Raw genomic sequence first — 22,394 nt, forward strand, 5'->3', positions numbered from 1 at the left:
ATTTAGTAGTAGAGCTACTGCAAGCGATTTTTAGTGCTGCAAATCCGTTTATCCTTTACTGAAACTTCCGCGTCTTCATGGAGAGCGCAGGTCATGGTTGCTTAGCAACGGCAGACGCTTCCGGAGCGCAAGCGCCCGAACGCTTTGGAAAAAAGCAGAAAGCGGCGCGCCTAGCGTTTTCCATGCGTTTTTAGGCGCGACACGTGAACGGCCCCTATCCTTTTTGTGCAGAGGTAAGATGTGTAATTTTTTCCAATACATTCAATACGTTCTTCTACTGCAGCTTAATATGCAGGAAAAAATGCAAGTAAGCTACAGTATTTGTAGCATTATTTCTTGAAAAGTGTAAACATTGTTTCTCTGTGGCATTAGGAAAGCTTTACTCTGTTCCAGCCTCCATTCTAACACTGCAACATTGGCTCAACCAAAGCTGCAAATTAGGGGCTGGACTGTCAGTTTGACCAACTAACAGCAGACTGAGGTGTCTTTGAGAAACCTTTAGATGTCTTAATATTCTTTGTTAATGCTAGCGGCACAGAAATTACGTACCTCACCTTTTTAGTTTAATGTCATAGCTAACTCTGAATATGGAACAATGACACTGCTACCAAAATATACCTCACTGTGAAGTACAAATCATTCCAGCTCACACCATTCATCTCAGCCGTTCTGGATAAATATGAATCCTAACATACAGAGATATTGCAAAGGATTGCACCATGTAACGAAAAACATGCTGGATTTATCATCCGACTCAATTTGCAAGAGGCAAAGATAACTGAAAGCTCAAGGATGGCATTGTGGTATAAAATATCACCCGCTGCTTCACAGAATTTAACAGTTTTGATATATGTTATATAGAACACAAGGAGAAAATAATAGCTGTAGGTCAGTGCATGAAATAAATGTAAGGTCAGTGCAGACTAGGGGTGGAACGGTTAAACTTACTCACGGTTCGGTTTGTATCACAGTTTTAGAGTCACAGTTTCGGTATGGTTCGGTATGTGCTATGTTTAGGCAAAAACTATACTGTCAAATAAAAATAAAGAAAATGAGAATAATCTATCTAACAACAAGCAACAGCACAAATAATTACAATAGAGTAAAGATACAAATAAAATAAACAGTGATTTTTTTTTTTTTTTTAGGTAGGTCTAACATTAGTTTTCAGGTACAGAAATTGAATAAAGTAATGAAATGTAAAACAGCATTGCATATTTGACTGTATACATAAAAGATTAATCTTTATTAAAGTTACAAAAGCTATTCAATCAAGAGCAGTGAGTAATTTCTTTGTTGTTGCTGTTTGATTAATATTAAGAAAGTGCTGTCACTTTAAGAGAATGCACTGATACAGTACGTTCAGCCGGCTATGTCTGCTATAGGATACTTACCAAGACGGGCATTTAGACATAATTTTTGTGTGAATTTGTCCATTTAAACACAACTCTTCACAAAACCATAGGGTATGGCAGTGGCCGGAGTGCGGGGGGTCACAGTTTTGATAAATAAAAAATCCAACGGCACAACACTAAGCACTGAAATATAGGAAAAAATATAGAAAGGGATAACGTTTAAACGTCGTCAGAGTTGGTATTGTGGCTTTATCAGACACTTGCACTTAACATTAAATGGAGTTGGTTTTTGACCAGCGAATGACGGAGATCTGTTTTGTCTGTCATTAGAGCGGCTGTATCTGAGGCAGCAAGTGCATCGCATTAAACACTTTCATCAACTTACAGGTTATAACTTTTATTGTAGCTATATGGGTGCTATAGTTTTTCTTGTCGTTTAATACACTTGGCCAAAATATCATGAAACGATGAAGCGCTATATGCACAGGATATTTAAAACGTACAAAATATGGCTACAACTAGACTCAAAAGCTAAGACTCTTCTCCTCTCTTCAAACACACAAAAACATGGACCTTTATAGACATAGTGTTTTAATAAACAAAACGCTGTACTTTTTCAAACATCAGTTATTTATTTACCCTTACATTGCGAACAAGCGGAGATCTGTCTCCAGGCTGTGCGTGGCGCGTCAATCTGAATGGAGGCGGGGTGAAGTTATGAGGTTTCGCTGACAGTTTGAGAATGGCGTTACAAGCTTTAGTGACAAGCTCTTTTAAATGCTTTTCATTGGATAAATATTTGTAAAACCCCCAAACAGACATAAGGAAGACCAGTAGCATTGATTTAAAATAATAATAACGAATTATAATAGAGATATGAAGTTTGGATAATTTTCCACGGCACACCTGACTGGGCTAGGGTATGGCAACTACCATACGCCCCATTCACACGGGGCGTCAGCGTCAACGCTTCTCGTTTACTTTGAATGGAGTGACGTCAAGCGTTGGCGAAATGAATTGTGGGTCCGTCGCGTCGCGTTGGGTCCGTTGCTCCCGGCAGAAGTTGAAAACTTTTCAAGCGCCGACGCAGGCGTCAGCCAATCAGATGACCGTATGCAAATACCCTAGCGCAGACGCTAGCCAATCGCGTTCATGCAACACCAGAAGACTAATGTGATTGGCTGTTGTCACTATGACGGTCGCGTCAGAACCAAGCTTCAGAAACACAAGCTGGTGAGCTGAAAGCATCGGAGGACTCGGCCTCAGCTTTCAGAGGTAATTACAGCAGATTAAAAGATTCAAATCTGTAAGGTGGTTCCCTAGTGAGTTTAGATGAGATTAGATCTGTCAAGTGAAGAAAAAGAGAAAAAAGTTTTAAACTTGTGTTCCTCAAATTAGGGACATTGCACCAAGGCAATTACAAGCAACACTGACTTGATCGCTATCTTTCAGCTGTTTGTTAGTCTGTTAATTAGTCGTGTTAAACAGATTCTCTGGAAACCACTCGGTAAGTTGGTTAAGTTGTTTGTGTACAGAAACGAACACAGATGTGTTTTTAATTAATGTAACAGGGAAATTTGACCTCTCCAAACGCTATTTGATTACTCTGATGCTTTTATCTGCCATACAATGTAACTAAGGACAAGTACCCAAGTACTCTGAAGTAACAGTAACGACTGCATACAGATGCTGTACAAGATGATTTTCAGTCTGTGGCAGTAATATCACTCCAATCATTTGCTATATATTATAATACCATTTATGCCTAATTTGCATTTTAACATCATTTATTTATATGTTAAATTACTATTTGCATTTCTGGTTAGATTCTAACTACATTTTAATACGGAATTAGTTTCCATTGTTATGCTGATATATACTCAACTATATATCTCAACAAGACCAAATGAAACTTCTAAATTATCTAAGCTAACAGAGTGTGTTAAAAATGTAAAAGATTGGATGACCAATCATTTTCTCCTATTGAATTCGGATAAGACAGAGATATTACTTATTGGACCAAAAAGCAGTACACAGAATCTCTTGGATTACAATTTGCAACTAGACGGATGTACTGTTACTTCCTCTACAGTCAAAAATCTGGGTGTTATATATTTTGTCTCAATTTGCCTCTCTGTTTCTGCCACGAGATTGACATCCCGTGGTAACTAGGATTTACACAAGCTTCAGTCTGGATCCAGCCCTTACAAAGCCCTGAGATGACCGAACACCTGAGAAGAGAATATGCAAACCCCTCAGAGGACCTCAGATGATGCCAATCCCGAAACAACATAAACTACCAAATTTTACTACAAGTTTGATTGCAACATATAATCATTGCTGTTAATAGTGTTCATCGTCTGTTTGATTACGTCATTAACTGAATTTTACCATACATTTCTGCCATATGTACATCAATTTGACAGTCACCACTGACAAGCTACTACTAAATATATTGTAGAAACTTAATTTTCTGTAAAGCTGCTTTGCAACGATTTGTATCGTGAAAAGCGCTATACAAATAAACTTGAATTGAATTGAATTTACTGGCTCCGCATTTGGCACAACGGCACTAAAATATAATCTAACATAATCAAATCTAGATGGCACGCAGATGTTAATTTTTTTAAATCAGATCAATTTTTGAATTAAAAAATGCCGGTCACAGAAGGCACAACACCAATATTCACCTGATAAATACTGTACATACCAACCAAAAATAATAGCACAGACGGAGGTCGATTTCATAAGAATCGTCCCCCCTGAGTCAAAATGACCTAAAAGTACATTCTGAAAAAAGAAAACATAAGATGGGCAAAGACAGAAATGTGATGACCTACCAGGGGCAACACCAGCACAAGTCACATTTTCATCACTGAAGTCCCCGCAGTCGTTGTCCCCATCGCAGGCCCAGTGGTCTGGGATACACCTGCCGCTGGTGCATTTATACTGGCCATTAGCACAGGAGTGGACGCAGCCCGCCTCGTCACTGTTGTCTCCACAGTCATCATCTACAATCACAAACACAGTACAGTCATGCAGAATTAGTATCAGAATAACTTAATTCATTACAATACAGAACTTTTGACAATATGGTGCAGACATAAGTACATTAATGTTAAAGTTTTGAGGTCAGTAAGATTTATTTATAATTTAGAATAATTGTTTTCAATACATTTCAATATATTTCAATTCCAATATCTTTATTGGAAAGTTGTTTATTTCTGTGATGGCAAAGCTGAATTTTGGCAGCCATTACTCCAGTCGTCAGTGTCACACGATCCTTCAGAATTCTAAAATGCAGATTTTCTGCTCAAGAAACATTTCTTAATAATATAAATACTGAATTTTCTGTGAAAACCATGACACACTGTTTTTCCCAGGATTCTTTGGTGAAAAGAAATGACAAAAGAACAGTATTTATTTGAAATAGACATCTTTTGTAACTTTGTAAATGCCTTTGTCACTTTTGATCAATTAAATGCATCCTTGTTGAATAATAGTATTAAAATCTTAAAAAATGACTTACTTTAACTTATGAACAGCAGTGTATATGATAGGGCTTTTTTTTGTCATGTATTGTCACACGAATCGTGTTGCTCCATAAAAATACAATAAAAATAAATAGATTTTATGATCGTCAAACACTTTGGTACCAGAAAATGGCACATTATCCTTAAGGGGGTCTTTAACCCTGCTGTGCCTCATGCTTTGTTGCACAATGCTAGGAACTGAAATGATAAAACAGGACAGCACCACAGGAGTTTTTCAAACAAGAGTCTTCAGGGCATCAAATTACGCCAAGCCTAATTTTGTTCTGAAAAATCAGCAAGGTATCTGAAGGCCCTGACCCTGGATAAGAAAAACCGTCTCCATAAGCTGGCCTTGTGTGAATGCTCTTATTTGAGAGAAAGAAATAAGAAAAACATATAAAAAGATCAAGTTTCATTGTTGTTGATGATCGAGTATTGCACGCAGGCAATAATGTATTGCAGGCCTTGAGGGCTGGCAATAAATTATAGAGGTCGTTATTTTACACCCTCCTTGATCTGAAATGGAGATATTTCAGATAAAATAATCTGTGAATATTTAATGGTTATTAATGTGATGAATTTCTTGCACGACAAAAAAGACTGGACAGTAGGATCAATGGACTTAATTGAATTAAAGTGCCGGGCTTTCTTTTATCAGCTCCCGAGAAAATAGGCTAATACATCATTGTGCTATATGGAAGAGCAAGCAAAGTATATTCTTACTTCTGGATACACTCACCTGAGTCACAATGCCACTTCATGCTAATGCACCTCCCATTAGCACAGCTGAACTGGCTGAGAGCTTCACAGGTAGGGAACGCTGTGAGCGGAAAGAAAGACTGTGAGAAACGTTTGCCACAAAAACCCTGATGCTTGAACCCCGTCCAATACATCACTGTCTCTTTGATACACTGGAGAAGAGAACCCATTTTTCATTTAGCTTTTAGCTTTGAAAAATTGTTAAAGAAGTTTGTCCTGGCACAGATTGCCCTGTCATGCTAATAGATTAAATTTGGAGGCTCTTTTGTCCTCAGGAAATGTCATAGTTCCTTGCAAGTTTGTGGACGAACTTGAATTGGTAACTACTCTCTTGCAGTTCACAGCATTTTTTTAAACACAATTCACACCACGGGGGTTTACTGCCAGTATTGCGGAAAACGAAACACCCTGAAGGTCATGCGAAATGTCACAGTGAATTATTGCTATTTTCTTGCTAAGGTTAATGAAAAGAAATCACAAACAAAAAGAAAACGAGACCTCACAGATGCAGTGGAAAACAGTCAGAGGCAATAAGAGCTTGCCAGGAAGCAATAATACACCAGCGATAGCACGGTTTGTGCGCTTTACTACAGCGTTGATTTAAAGATATCAAAAGGTTATTGTTTCAACATTATGAATTACTGCAGGTTTTGCTATTAACCTGTTGATCATGATGCCTTCAATTGACTATTTTTTGTAGTAGTTTATGGAAAAAACCACTGGTGCATTTACAAGTATTTTGATGAATGCAATCCGCACAAGCTCATAAGTATCTTGTCTTGTACTGCATTAAACCTTTTCGTGAATACATCAGTGCTCATATGCGTACAGGAAAAGTGACATGGCTCGCAGTGGAGGAAAACATCTGTTTCTCTTTAAAGTGTCACTCAGCTCAGTCAAGAAACCTCCACACAGTCTACCAGGTAGTATGCGTATATCCACAGATGAAACCATTTTCAAGTTATCAAAGGTAATTATGAGTGTGTGTGATGATACATTTGTTTTTTTGTGAATGTTTTTTGATGCTTCTGTTTGGTAACAAGTCATATGTTAAATATTCTCAGGTCTTCTAGTTGTACTTGATTGTGGACTATGCTCTGGCATGAAACTAATTTCTGATAAAAAAGCATTATTATGGGAAATCATACAAGCAGTCCACACAGATAATATTTTTTTTTTTCACACAACATCACCATGAACATGGATAGTTCCCTTGGAGCATTTTAGGCTTAAGTGCTGTTTTAATGGGCACAAGGTTAATAACTCATAACTCATGGCTTGAAGGGATTGAATGAACAAGCTTCTTGTTATAGAATATATCACAGTTCATACATTTACATATAAATGCTAAGAATGTGTTTTAATCAAGACAATCCTCACTCCCTCTCTCTCTTCATTTTTTTTTTTATTGTTGAGCGGAGAGTAAAGAAAAAAAATGCATGAAAATGTGTGCTTTGGACAATTTGAAATTAAGCATATTTATGCTCCTTCATTACAGAACAATTATAGAGTCATCAAAAGATGGCCATATTTATAATAATTGGGTTGAAAACAAAATTAATGCGAAATTAAGCAACAATTGCTTGAATATGTGCATAGACATCATTAGCTTTTTTTAAAAACTATTTTGCTCCACTGGGTAACATCTCCAAAACACCAACAGCTGTAAACTGAGCTTGTGAGATTTCAGAAATAACAGATCCCATGGGTTTCCCTAAGAAAATTACTTTTAGGGAATTGTACTTTCTCCCTCACAAATAAAACCTTTGCCGACACAAATACGAACTCTTAGAAGTCAGGGGAAAGCACATCATTCAAAGTGTTGCTAATCTAGGAGAAGACTGTTACAAATCAAGATTACAGGTGAGTCAACAAATAAAAGAAAACATTGTTGTGTTTGAACATTTATTCCCATAACATGTTTCTGTTATTGTCGACAGGAGTAAATCCTACTTCTAAATTTCACAACAGAGTGTTCCAGTCCCCTGACTTTGGCAATTACTACTTTCAACATCCAGTTTTCACAATACATCAGGTTCAACAACTAGCAGTGAGACTGCAGGGGTAATAACTCCGCCCACTGAAATTCGATTTGAAGGGAAAAAATCACTTATATGAATCTGTGCAGTAGACAGTGGCAGTTCAAGTTCATATCTCTTAGATTATAAAACAATCCTATCTGGAAATGTTTTGAAGATCACCAGATTTGCTGTCCAAATATGAAAACAGAAGCAGAAATTCCTATATTATTATTTTATTTTTATTATTATTATAGTCCCATTTTCAAAACACTGAATTATTAGACAAGACATGATCACATCTATTCATTCTATGATTCTATTAATCCATCAACAGTTATTATTACTACTCTGCCCTGCAAAAGAAAAGTGCAGAAACTACAGCAACACTGAGACAAATGGGTTCAAAATGTATGTAATATTTAAAATGTAATATTTAAAAATTATACACATATAAATACTATTATATACATGTTTATTACGTAAACATACATTTATCAATAATACGATATAATTATAATAATTATCATAACAATATTCAAATATTCAATATTGCTACTTAGTAATAGTTAGTAAGGTAGTTGTTAAGTTTAGGTATGGGGTAGGATTAAGGGATCTAAAATATGGTCATGCAGAATAAGGCATTACGATGTGCTTTATAAGTGCTAAAAAAACAGCCAATATGCTAGTAATATGCATGCTAATAAGCAGCTAGATAATAGCGAGAATTGGTCCCTAAACTAAAGTGTTACCAAAAAGTATGTAGTTGTTACATTTTGTTTTTGCATATCAATACTGAAGAGCCATAGTAAATGAAGTTTATCCCAAAATAAAAACTTTTCATCATTTACACATCCTAATTTGATTTGTGGCAGTATAAACTATCCACTTTCAATGCTTGGAAAATAGCAGTTAAGACTTTTTTTAAGTTTAAATAAAACACAAAGTCAGAATGACATGAGGGTGAGTAAATTATTTTTTAATGAACTATTCAAGTATTTTTATGACAGTGATAGTTAATACCAAAACTGCCACAGCTATACTGCTGAAGCAATATTCTAAGTAGGCAAAATATTTTTTGAAAGCAGAGAGTACTTCGAAAATGGTAATTAGCATACAGCAAGCTGAGTGCCAATACGTTTCAGGTGTGTTGTGTGCAGTGCAGTTGCGGGAGGCAGTGGAGCTCCACGTCTTTCAGCCCAGCTTGATTACGATTAAGTGAAGTCAGGCATGCCCTCTAAGGCAGCCTAAGACACAGCAGAGGTAACCAAGACAATGGCACTTTAAGCAATTTGCAGCATTTGGTGACAGAATCCCAGAAAGTTACATTGTTAGCGCATAGCGTGATAGAGAAATGGCAGAAGAGTCAGAATTCCAATTTTGTGCTTGAGGGAGTAAAAATGGCACAAAGGAGAAGTATTATATACAGTGGGTACGGAAAGTATTCAGACCCCCTTAAATTTTTCACTCTTTGTTATATTGCAGCCATTTGCTAAAATCATTTAAGTTATTTTTTTTTCCTCATTAATGTACACACAGCACCCCATATTGACAGAAAAACACAGAATTGTTGACATCTTTGCAGATTTATTAAAAAAGAAAAACTGAAAAATGCTCAGTATTTAGTAGAAGCACCCATTTGATCTAATACAGCCATGAGTCTTTTTGATGCAACAAGTTTTTCACACCTGGAATTGGGGATCCTCTGCCATTCCTCCTTGCAGATCCTCTCCAGTTCTATCAGGTTGGATGGTAAACGTTGGTGGACAGCCATTTTTAGGTCTCTCCAGAGATGCTCAATTGGGTTTAAGTCAGGGCTCTGGCCGGGCCATTCAAGAACAGTCACAGAGTTGTTGTGAAGCCACTCCTTCGTTATTTTAGCTGTGTGCTTAGGGTCATTGTCTTGTTGGAAGGTAAACCTTAGTTCCAGTCTGAGGTCCTGAGCACTCTGGAGAAGGTTTTCGCCCAGGATATCCCTGTACTTGGCCGCATTCATCTTTCCCTCGATTGCAACCAGTCGTCCTGTCCCTGCAGCTGAAAAACACCCCCACAGCATGATGCTGCCACCACCATGCTTCACTGTGGGGTGCTGTGTGTACATTAATGAGGAAAAAAATTAACTTAAATGATTTTAGCAAATGGCTGCAATATAACAAAGAGTGAAAAATTTAAGGGGGTCTGAATACTTTCCGTACCCACTGTATATACCATGAAAAGATGCATTTACACAGACCTTTTAATGTATATATCAATGTACAGAGACCCCACGGAAACAATGCATCACATGCTCAAATGGTGATTTTTGTGCATAGTCAACAGAAAACAGGACAAGCACCTATTTGTATGACGATATGCTGGACAGCTTATATATATACAGTATATATATATATATATATATATATAAGCTGTCTAGCATTTTAAAATGATAGCCAGATTAGCCCATTATCATAAAGATAAAAACATGATTTTTTTTTTGTATCTGGCTTAAAATAAAGTTGAAAAAATAGAAGAAGAAAAAAACACCCATCACTTTTAAGGGTGAAATAAATTGAGTAGTTCCAAAAACTAGATTTATACATAACTATCATTAAGTTGCATTATTTTAAAGTATAAAGGGGAAGAGAATATTTCCCTCCTTTCATAAGAACTGATGACAAAGGAATTTTTTTTTGACTGAGATTGCTGAGCCTCTTCAAAGGGCTACCTGTCTTACCCAGCATTTATGTGCTGCTCTGAATAGCCATTTCATTGTGGGAGTTCACAGTTGTAACTTTCCTGGCTCATTTCCTCAAAGCCCTGTGTTATATCCTTTTGTCTGCTTTCAGGGTCTGGGATGTGGTTAGGGTGAGCTTTTAACATCAGAGAATGTATGATTTCTTTTACCGCCACACTCTTAAAAGCTCTTGCATCTAAGTTTAATTTCCTTTTCCTTTCTGCTTCTAAAAGCACAGACTCGGGAGCTAGAGAAATGTACTTGGTTAACATTGTACTCGGTCCTGAACATTGACGTGTAGATGTTGGTGGCGAAATAATGTAAGAGTGGGCAAAGACACACCTTTAGAGTCAATGCTCTCTTAGAACTGGCAAGTGTTTTTGCTGATTTGAAAGACAAACTTACTATTTTATAGTGTAACTTGTCCACAAACATGGCACATTACAGTCTTTGTTACAGTAATACACCTATTTTCTCAGTTGCTTTTAAATTTGTTTGGTCATAGAAACAAATGTAATTGGGCCAGATTTGGTACAAGCAATGGCACTGTGCTGGTGGAAAAAAGCAGGTTAATGATGACAATGTTGACAGATTCACCAGTTACACCACAGTCAAATTTGCCAAGCCAGTTATCTGGTAGGATAGTGACTCACCACAGGAAGTGGACTCGTCTGACATATCTCCACAGTCATCATCTTGATCACAACGCCACGCATCTGGTACACAGCGACCGTTACCACAGGTGAACTGACCAGCCCGACATGGCTGGGCTAAAGACAAAATGATAAACATTAGGGAACAAGTTAATCTGATTATTCATTACATTTAGAGTATTTAGCAGTGGCCACCTGAGATATGAATAGCAATTTTTTAAATATTTAATATTATTTTTAAATTCTGATTCTGCATAACAATTTATTTATTTATTTGGCAATTTTGAGCAAGAAAAAAAATGTTTAAGAAATGTTTAGAGAACGGATTGTTTCAACAGAATAATACAATTAAATTATTCTTGGAGAAATAAAGCAAAACAAAACACAAATAATTAAACAAACATTAACAGAACAGAACTCAAATTAAAAAATTTTTAGTTATATAATGAAAACAAACTGAATATTTTCTTAAATCAAATGTATGCATTACTATAATTTAGATTGTTTAATTTATTATTTAAAGTATAAGGGGAAAGACTCTTCGCGTACTATCATAAGAACTGATGACAAAGGAACAGAAGGGCTACCCTTCCTACCCAGTGTTCTTGTGCTGTTTCAAACAAAACATACAAAAAAAAAAACAATTAACAGAACAACAAAAAATATGTAACCCCCTTGGGTTTTGCACTATGCTTTTAAGTTTTGCGCAGTACCATGTTTGCCCTGTAGGAAAGCAATTGTATAGACGATCCAGTGCGACAGTCTTTGCTTGGACACAGGCATGCCTTTTGTGCACTCTCCAAAGCATACAAAGAGCTGCTCTGAGAGGCTGAACTGTCTAGAGTGCTCAATATAAACGCACGTACAGGGCACAGCAAGAGTGTATTAAGCGTCTCCGCCCTTGCCAGTGTTTCGGGGCGGAAAGCAGATAGTGTTATGACCTGCGCTTTAAATGGAGTCGAAAGCACTTTCCCCAACTTGCTTAACAGAGGTCAGCACGAGTTGAAGCGCTGCCTTGAGAGAGCTCGCTGATTGAAACGGCTTGAACGGGGGTCCCATGAGAATGTCAAGCACAAGTGCCAAGTCCCAGGTGGGTAGGGTGGAAGGGTGAGGGGGGTTCAGCCTTCTTGCTCCCTTTAAGAATTGTACGACAAGGTAATTTCTATTGACTGGGTGATCATCGACGTGCGCGTGTAATGCTGTTATAGCAGCCACATACACTTTCAATGTGGATGGGTAGGGTGGAAAGGAGAGGGGGGTTCAGCCTTTTTGCTCCCTTTAAGAATTGTACGACCCGGTTATTTCTACCGACTGGGCGATTATCAATGTGTGTTTGGAACACTGTTATATCAAAGCGCTCTTGAAGGAAGGCAATAATTATTGGTATTGGGCAGTTAAATGGGTCTCTGCCCAGTGACCTGCACCAATGAAAACTCTCCATTTATGTGTGTAAAGACGCCTTGTGGCCTCAGAGATAGTGTTCAACACAAACTGAAAAAGCACATCTATTGCTGGCAATCTCCGTCAAGCGTCCAGACATAAAGATTTCATGACTCTGAGTTGGGGTGCCATATCATTCCCTATACTTGAGAGAGGAGGTCTCTCTTCAGCAGATAGTCCACGGAGGGGCTGCCAGCATCTCCACCAGTTCTAGGAACCACGGCTGTTTGGGCCATTTCAGTGCCACTAACAGAACAGATTCTCGTTCCTCTCTGATTCTGCAAAGCGCGCGAGGCAGAAGTTTCACTGGAGGAAAGGCATACTTGCATGCTTTTGGCCAGCTGTGAGCTAGTGCATCCACCCCCAGAGGAGATTGTGTCAGCGAATAAAACAGCAGGCAGTGAGTGTTCTCCATGGATGTGAAGAGATCCACCTACGTCCTGCCGAATACACTCCAAATCATATTGAGAGTCAAAGGGTGTAATCTCCACTCTCCGTGGATCACCCCACCCCTCGATAGTAAGTCTGCGCCATGATTCAGGCGTCCGTGGACATGCACCAATGCACCAATCAGCCCATGGTACTGCCTGAATGGAGAGGAGGTGTTGATATGCCCACAGAAGAAGGTCTTTCGCTAGCCGCAGCAGAGGCTGTGAGCTCACACCCCCCTGGTGATTTATAAACGCTACCACTGTCATGTTGTCTGTCCTGATGAGAACGTAATGGTGGAGAATGTCTAGGAGAAAGCACTCGAGTGCTAGGTGAACAGCACTGAGCTCCAGACAGTTTAAGTGCCACGACTTCTCTATTTCCAACCATGTCCCGAAGGCAGGTCTGACATCGCATATGGCTCCCCAGTCCGTGCTTAATGCATATGTCTTAACAGTCTTTCACCTGATCACCTGGCCAATAGGAACACCCTGGCGATACAGAGTCATATCGCGCCAAGGGGTCAGCGCATTTAAGCGGTCACGCGCCACTTTTAAGCGCAATGTGCCCATACGCCACACACTCTGTGGCAGTGGTCACATATGCAGGAGCCCTAATTTGCACACTGTTAAGTCGGCAGCCATCTGGCCGAGCATCCTCTGACAGCATTTCAGCTGGGGAGAGTGCCCTAACTTGAAGACTGCAAGAGAGCTGATCAGTTTTTGTGCACGCTCCTCCAATAGACGTGCTCACATATTGAGAGCCTAAAAAGGAGATGATCTGGCTCGGTGCCAGCATGCTCTTTTGCATATTAACAGTCAGCACTAAGCCCTGAAGATGAGCAGCGTGCTGAGCAGCGTGCTCTCTGATTGGGCAAAAACCAGCTGTAACACAGTTCATAGTCACGGGAAGAAGGAGGCGGGAACCGGCGAACATTTAAACAAAACTTTAATAAAATAAACAAACACAAAATGAAGGTAAAGCGGCAGCCTAGGTCCTCTCTCGTCCAACACTGTCGTCACTCCTCCTTTTATCCTTCTGGAGCTCCTCCGTGGGACTCGAGACCGGTGAGTGGCGCAGGTGTCACGGCTCTCGGCCCCGCCCCTCTCGTCACACCAGCCAATCGTCGAGATAATTCAGGATGCGCATTCCACTCAGCTTCAGAGGAGAGAGAGCCACATCCATGCATTTCGTGAATGTATGTGGGGCCAGAGATAACTCAAAGGGTAGGACGGTAAATTGATACGCTATCCCCTCGAATGCAAATCTCAGGAAGCTCCTGTGGTGAGGGGCTACCTGAATGTGAAAATAAGCATCCTTTAAATCCACAGAGATAAACCAATCTCCCGGTCTGATGTGTGAGAGGATTTGCCTCAGCCTAATAATTTTGAACGAGCGCTTCGATAGCGCGCAATTCATTAGTCTCAGATCCAAGATTGGGCAGAGTCTGCCATCTTTCTTTGGTACCAGAAAATAACAACACTCGTACCAGAAAAAAAGCCGCTCTTGCGCACTGTATCCGCAAGGGGTTCTGTCTCTACAGCACGTTTTGCGAGAAGGTTGTGTATTTCCTCTCGCAGAACTGAGGCATTCTGCTTCTGTTCAGTAGACATTAACACACTGTTGAAACAGGGATGTCTGTGGAAGAACTGAATAGTATAGCATTCTTTATTGATTTCATAACCCACTCTGATACCCCTGGCAGTGCCTACCACGCTTTTGTAAATTGTGACAGCAAGTCGAGGCGGACTGCACACTGTGAGGGCTCACTGTTGGGGAGAGCAGGGAGTTTAATGCCACATGAGTGTAAGCGTGAGTAATGGGGGTGAGGGGAGTAAGAGTAGGAAAACTGCTCTGATATTGAGGTGAGCTTTATTGCACTGGATAGTGGAACGGTCAAAACACAAAAATGACAATTGCCCTGAGGATCAGATCCGGTGGAGTATAACATACCCCACTTGGTCAGCACCATCCACAGAAGACAGGTGGGAGGATCACGGATTGTGCACTTGACTGGTGAATGGCGTGTTCCACGACTTTGATATTCCGTTGTGCACTTCTGGGAAAAAGGGACTGGGCCTTTGGTGGGTGTCCTTTCGGCTGTGGTCCAACTGGAAGTACCATTCGTCCAGACTGCTTTTGGCCGGCTCAGCAAGAGGCACCCACTCTAAACCAAGCTCATCAACTGCCTTGGACAGGATGCGTAGGAACTCGACATCAATATGATGGAGGTCCCCTGCATCACTGCAGTGGGGCACAGTATAAGCCAGTGGGCTGTTGGACCACTCATCCTTTGCAGATGCTGCCACCGAAATAGCATCATCCTCATCCTCAGCACCCTCCATAGAGCCGAAGGACACCACATCTTGCGCGTCAGGGGAGGGGCGGAGTTTAGCGGTCGTGAAGCGCACTGGAAGCGCACCAATGCGCTGCAGAGTTTAGCTCCAACCATGATCCAACTCACCTACCTGTGATTTTCTATAATCAAGACATTGATCCCTGCCTTAGATGATGGGCACACGGAGCCTGAGAGTCCGGAGGCTCATATCTCCACAGTGGGGGCAGTCCGATCCCCCAAGCGCCGACTCCACGTGGGCGCGACCTAGGCAGAGGACGCACAACTCGAGGCCATCAGAAGGTTCGATTTGCTCTGCACAGGAGTGGCAATCACAAGAGGTCATCCTTGTCTGAAGCTCACCGGAACACAGCAGGGGAAGAGAAGGTTGTTCGCTGCAGCGTGTAGATCACGGTGAGTAGTCTTTGATGATAGGCTTCTTGCAGAAGGTTGGCTGAAGGGAAAGTTTCTGAATGGATGACATCCAAATGTTGCCTTATATAGAGAGAAAAGCCCCTCATATTTTGTGTGCTTGAATGCCATTGGCCAGTGTTACTGGCGTGATTCAATAATGCTTCAGTAGTATTTGGAGGAAGGGGTTTCCCTATAAGTATTAGCAAATGCAAAGTCGAAGTGAAAAAATCGAAGTGTATCACATGGTGATCCAGCGCTGCATTTAAACAGGTGTTTGTAGATTATGTAAAAGAAGACTTTTTGACACAAGGTTGTATATTTTTTTTACATATAAATCATTGTTGGAGTATGTTCATCGTTTGGAGAGGAGTTCCAATTGATGAGCTCCGATTGTTTTTTTGTTTGTTTTTTTGCCTGATTCCATCGTGTGAAATGATCAACTGTGTGATTGAGAACAATGGTGAGCCGGACCCTGTGCTTTGCTGAAGATAAGGGCCTACTGCAAGGTTCAACCCAGACCTGATTCTTTGGAAGGATTCTTTTCAACTACAGCTAAGCTGCTGTTTCTTACACATACACTACCCGGGTAGTAAAGAGAAATTAGGTCTTAACATTTTACATTCATTTTAAACTACACATACGAATAACAAAGTAACCAGGAGGACTTTTGGACAATTTCTTCCTTTATTAAAGGGGTCATATGATGCGATTTCAATTTTTCCTTTCTCTTTGGAGTGTTACAAGCTCTTGGTGCATAAAGAAGGTCTGTAAAGTTGCAAAGACTAAAGTCTCAAATCCAAAGATATATTCTTTATAAGAGTTAAGAGTCAGCCACACCCATAAACACATTTCATTACACCAAATACACAAAATATTATTTATTTATTTAGTTATTTTTTTATTTAAGGGGTTTTTTTTGGACTCATTATTGAATAACCTGGACTCAACATTGAATTGTCCTTACCTCATTGACATTGTTGTGTTGTTCTTTTAGTATTTGCTCATTTAATTCCTGTGTGTAATAAATGTGCCAGCTGTTTACTGGTTTCATACCAATTGGTATAGTTGGGATATTCAGACTCATACTCAGACTCGAGTACAATTTTTAGCATACTCAGACTTGTCACAAACTCGGATGCATTTTTACTCTGACTTGACTCAGACTCGAGCCTTTGGGACTTGAAAAATATTTCTGAGTCCAACCGAGTCCAGGGACAGTTGATGGAACTGTCACTGACCCGATGCATTTTCACGAGAGTGACATTCAGTATTTGCATGTGATTTTAAGTTGCGAGTAAGTATTGTGAAAGCTGCCGGATCCAAAAAAAAGAAAAGAAAAGAAAGCTGCACACACCCAAAGAGCGCTCACAGAAACCGCCTCTCGGTCAGCGCGTGAATGCCGAATTAAGTAGTCAAATGCACAAAAAGTTATGTTAAAATTTTGGAGAGTCTTGGAGAGTATTCATGTAAATGCAGTTGGTTTTGTCTTACGTGAACCTGAACAGTTGGGAGAAATATGGATGTGTCTAAATATTTGATCCATGCGTCAGGTCTTAAAGCGACAGCAGCGTAAACTTGCTGCTGCTGACTGTGTGAATGTTAATCAAATAAAAGAAAATGAGAAAATCACTAACTGCTTTTAACTGAATCATTTTAGTAACTTATTAAAATATTAACTACTATTTCTGTAGTAGCCTATACTATATAGACCTATCTGAAAAACTATTTAATTTGTATTTTTGATTAATAATCTTATTTATCATTTTGCTTGTAATTAATATATTACTGTTTACTTGCCTTCAGTAAGAGAACGTTTAGTAATAGTTTTTGCTGTTGTAATGAAATTATTATTATTATTATTATTATTTTATTTTTTTAACATGGTGGCAGCTTCTAGTTTCAAAGAAAAAGAATGTTTCTAACATATTTGCGGCAGTAGTTTTTATGGGTCAAAAGCAATTATTCCTTACATAATGGAATTTACTTACTTTAAATGAATTAAAAATGCATTCAAAAATAAAACAGTTGTGAGTTGGCTGTGAGTTATGGGTTTTTATATATATATATATATATATAGTGTGTGGCACTGTAAAGACTAGGTCTATTGCTCACAGCCTCAATTTCATCCACGAAAAAATTGTAAATGCTGTCTACCCTGACTAAAGTCTAACCACCCATCATATAAAACCCACAGAGTCACAAACGGAGATAAGAGGTGTGTTTTCTGCTCTTCAGGTCCCATTCACCAAGCTACCCCGGTCACCACCGCCCCAGCTTGAAATTATAAATTTACTGTATATCGATGAATAAAGTCAATTCCTGCCCTATAATTTTTCACATTCTAAAAGCTGTTTCACTCTGAAATATGTCACAATACATAAATCACGTCAGCCATAACTTTTGTTACATGACTAAGTTTGCTGAGCAGAACACTAATTATGAGATGATGTTAAATCAAAAATGAAAGATGCAATAGAGGTTTGTTTTTGGTTCTATTTAAATATATACACGCACACACACACACACACACACACACACACTCATGCACAATTAAGGGTGTATTCACACCTGTCTTGTTTAGTTAAATTGAATCGAACTCAAGTTCGTTTCCTCCCTTGGTGCGGATCTTTTGGGCAGGTGTGAATACAGCAATCTCACTCGGATGCGGACCAAACAACCGCACTGAGACCCAGCTAAAGAGGTGGTCTCGGTTCGGTTCCAAACGAACTCTGGTACGCTGGAGAATTTCTGTCCAATGAATGGATGACCTTAGCACACGTGTGGTTTTGTTTACAATTTCTGGTTCACTTGCAAAAAGGGCAGTGTGAAAGAGAACCACACCAAACTAAAAAAAAGCAAGTAAACTAGCGGACTTTCCTGGTGTGAGTACACCTTAAATCACCAGTTTTTGAATCCTAATCCTAGTGGCCATACTTTTAACACACATATAAGATGTAATCAATTTAAGTCTAAGGGTAATTTCTTTAAGGCGGTTTACTCTGACGTGTGACTCCAGGAATTAGTCCCACCAAACGGCAATCATTTAATTCCAAGCTAATTGATCAAAATTTCATTGATACACCAGAGACTATTTTACAGACAATTCAAGCAATTCTCTGCTTCAGATCATCTTGAATCATGAAATATTAAATCGCTTTAACATCTGCTGTCAATTTCAGCTCCTCACTGATTCAGTATAATCACTTGTGTTCCACATCGCTTTGCTCTAACAGCTTCTGCCAAGTCAACAAAGGCCTGAGCCGTCTCCGGCTGGAGGGTCAGCTTTATCAGAGGGATGTCAGACTGTTGACAGCATTTATCACATCTGTTCTTCCCTTCCATTGATCTTACAACACTTAAACTAGTGAAAGAGTGTTAACTCCTGGAAACAGGCCAGGTGTTACTCTAGTTTGTAAAAAGAAGGTTGGGGAAAAGTGATTCTGACAATCCGTAGCAAGAAAGTTCACTTCATTGCACATACGCACTTATCGATTATCAAGCTCTCATAAAAAACAAGTCAACGCTCCTTGCCCTATTACAGTACCTGAGAAGGTAGCTCGACTCTGACAGATACTGCGAATTCAAACACACATCAGTGAGATAAATAATAAACCAACATTTCAAAAATAGAAGTTGAATCACTCTACAATTGTTGTCACAAATGTTGTCACTCACTTTTCAATGGCATAAGAAAACGGCAATGTTCACAGTTCCTACTGAAATCCATGTTTTAAAACAATTTTTTTTAAAAACTGTAATAGTATATATGATCTTAGAATTAATTTTTTGCCTCTTAAAACATGAAAATATGCATGTAATTACTCAGTAATGCCAAGAAAATGTTCTGGCTGAAAAATGTAGCAAAAACTATAATAATTTAAACAAGAATTTTGTATGTGGGTTGCCCAGTTATGCCACTTATAATATGATGTTAATGATTAAATATTAATAATTAAGTGATATTAATGTCCGCTTTAAGATTCTACAGTTATGTGACTCTGAAATAAGAAAGAATAATAAAATAACACATAGAGGATTAATACGTTTTATACGTTTTATAATAAGTGACCCCGATGTTGGTGCATGAGTAGAGTTCTACCTGAGCATGTTTTATTAGACTCATCTTCGTTATCTCCACAGTCATTGGCTCCATCACAAAGCCACCTTTTGGGTATGCAGTGGTTATTGGGACACTTGAACTGGTCAACTGGGCAACTGTGGTTAGCTGGAAGGAACAACAGAAACAAAAAATTCAGTGCATGTCAAACGAAATGTTTTGTTCTAATAAAAAAAAATACATATTGTATCAATATTGTATCACATATTGTATGTTGCAAAGCATTTGCAATCTTGATATATATTTCTATTGTTTTTATTTATGTGTGTTTATCTATTTATTTTTGACATGTTTTGTTATACTGCTGACAGCCCGCTCTACATATAAGTGAGTTCATATCCATAATACTCTACTTTTTTTTTTTTGACACAGCAGTTTTCATGGTGCTATTCATCTATTCTCTTGAGCTAGCTTCACATTTATCTAAAAAATATGAGTTTGCCTTCAGGCTTTTGGGTTTATTTAAAGTAGCACCTGTGTTTTCCTCTCGTATTTGCTCTATTTAATAATAGAACCTGCTATTACTCATAACCCTGGATACTCAACACGTCCCCAACAGACAATGAGTAACAGATGAAATGGAAAACCAGATTCAAGTGGGATCAGGCAGTAAAGTTTCAGCTGTATTAAACTATAGGACATCCCAGCAGAGCAGAAAATTGATTTTGCAATTCTGATAATTTTGGCAGAACATCACGTTAAAGTATTTCTCATAGTGAACAATGACTCAGCCCCCAACGTTTTAACATGGTGCTTATCGTATCGATTAGCTCATGAGCTGATTGTGCTGTGGGATGCAGTGCGTGGGAGAACATTTTGATACTGGCATTCTTCCCGTTTGATATTGCAGCCGTTTTTCCCCGAGATGTCAATTAACAACTTGTTAATTATTTACAAATTATATGCAAACAGTCTGCTTGTTCAGATTTACCTTTATGTAGATGCTTTTATCCAGTGCAATTCAAGCTACGGTCTATATTTTATCAGCATATGCATTTACTTATTATACAGCTTTATGGAATTATTGATTCTGACTAGTCATTTGGGGCATTGTGAATTAAAAAATTTGCATAATGACCATTAACCACAGGTGGGCCCAATGGCGCTCTTTTTCTATCACATATTTAAGTAATCATCATAAATTATATATCATTTGAAAGCTTAAAACCTCAGAATTCATCCTGTGAAAACCATTTTTAAATCGGACATTGCTTTACCATGGAAATGGTACTTTAAAATCGTTTCAAGTGTCATATTACAAAATGTATTACGGTCTTTTAGAATCAAAAGTTTTTTATAATCTTGACAAAATACATATATTTGGAAAGGTCTGAGTCTCAAGATTCCATATTTGGTGGTAATTGTTTGATAGAAGTAATATTGAAAGAGAAATTTAGACCTTCGTGACAGAAAAATGCATCAACAAAAATGTTTGGATGGCACCCGGTGGCTGTTTGTGGTATAACTCCCTAAATAAAATCTTACAGGAACCTCAATTTTTTTATATCAACTTCAAATTTGGAACATAACTTATTTAGACATAAGGCTTTAATTTTATATCAATTTTGGATTCAAAAATATTTTGTAAAATATTTACTTTATATAAAATTAAAAAAATTGGTACAGTGCATTTTTTTTCAGTGCACTGTTTTCTTTACAGTAAATTTAAACTTCTATAACTTCTTGATACTTTAATATTTTGAAATGATTCCACTTCTGCAGTAATCTGCAGACTGTCTTCTTAAAAAGGAGTCCAACCTTAGGTCTGTATTCCAAAGTTTTCATGAATTATAATAATTTAAGTTTGGATAGTGCACTTTCACGTCTATGTTCAAAAATGGGGGGTGGCACTTAAGGGGTTAAACTGTGTTTTTGACCACTCACTTCACCTTTGTTCTCTTTACAAATCAACACATTTGTTTGACGACTTCTACGTGAGGATTTTAATAAAAAATTGTCTTGAAAAATGTCATACTAATATGTATGAATATAGTTTGGGGTTTTCATTTTTTTTTTTTTTTTTAATAAATTAATTAATACTTTTATTCAGCAAGGAGGCATTAAATTGATAAAAACTGACAGTAAAGACATTTATAATGTTACAAAAGGCATATATTTCAAATAAATATATTCATCAAATCCTGAAGTTTTTTTTTTTACTATATTTTTGATCAACTAAATATATACTTCCTTACAAAAAATAAAATAAAATCAATTTTGTGATATTGTTGCAGTGTTCATCTTGTTATCAGTTCAGTAAAAAATGGATGACACCTGTGATACCTGAACAGAATGGACATTTTGTATTGAGTAATACATCACAGACATATATGATACTGTGTGCGTGCTAAATGGCACAGCTTGAGGCCACAGAGGTTTGATGGTTCAGCAAAGCAGACACAACAGTGATTATACATCACCGTCAGAGAGAAAGAAAACAAGGTACATACAGCATATGTGGGCCTCCTCATCACTGCCATCTAAACAGTCATCATCTCCATCACAAATCCAATTGACTCGTATGCAGCGCCAGTTTCTGCACTGAAACTCATCATTTTTGCACTGCTGGGGCTCCTCTTGACCTGCAGAGTCTTCAGGAGAAGAAAAAATGAATTGTAAAAAAAAAAA

General features: G+C 38.4%; 1 protein-coding gene across 1 annotated transcript in view; it reads right to left on the reverse strand.

Moving 5' to 3' along the window:
• The window catches only part of LOC107714450 (low-density lipoprotein receptor-related protein 1B-like), a 309,159-nt gene that overhangs the window by 130,512 nt on the left and 156,253 nt on the right, over nt 1-22,394 (reverse strand). The window contains exons 16-20 of the mRNA XM_016520289.1: nt 22,217-22,357; nt 19,749-19,874; nt 11,032-11,148; nt 5,628-5,708; nt 4,196-4,366 (exon numbers count right to left, since the gene is read on the reverse strand). Coding sequence (XP_016375775.1) covers nt 4,196-4,366; nt 5,628-5,708; nt 11,032-11,148; nt 19,749-19,874; nt 22,217-22,357 — 636 coding nt within the window. The remainder of the gene's footprint in view (nt 1-4,195; nt 4,367-5,627; nt 5,709-11,031; nt 11,149-19,748; nt 19,875-22,216; nt 22,358-22,394) is intronic.

Source organism: Sinocyclocheilus rhinocerous, unplaced genomic scaffold (genome assembly GCF_001515625.1).
Source record: "Sinocyclocheilus rhinocerous isolate Xijiao unplaced genomic scaffold, SAMN03320098_v1.1 scaffold12, whole genome shotgun sequence".
Lineage (NCBI taxonomy): Eukaryota > Metazoa > Chordata > Actinopteri > Cypriniformes > Cyprinidae > Sinocyclocheilus > Sinocyclocheilus rhinocerous.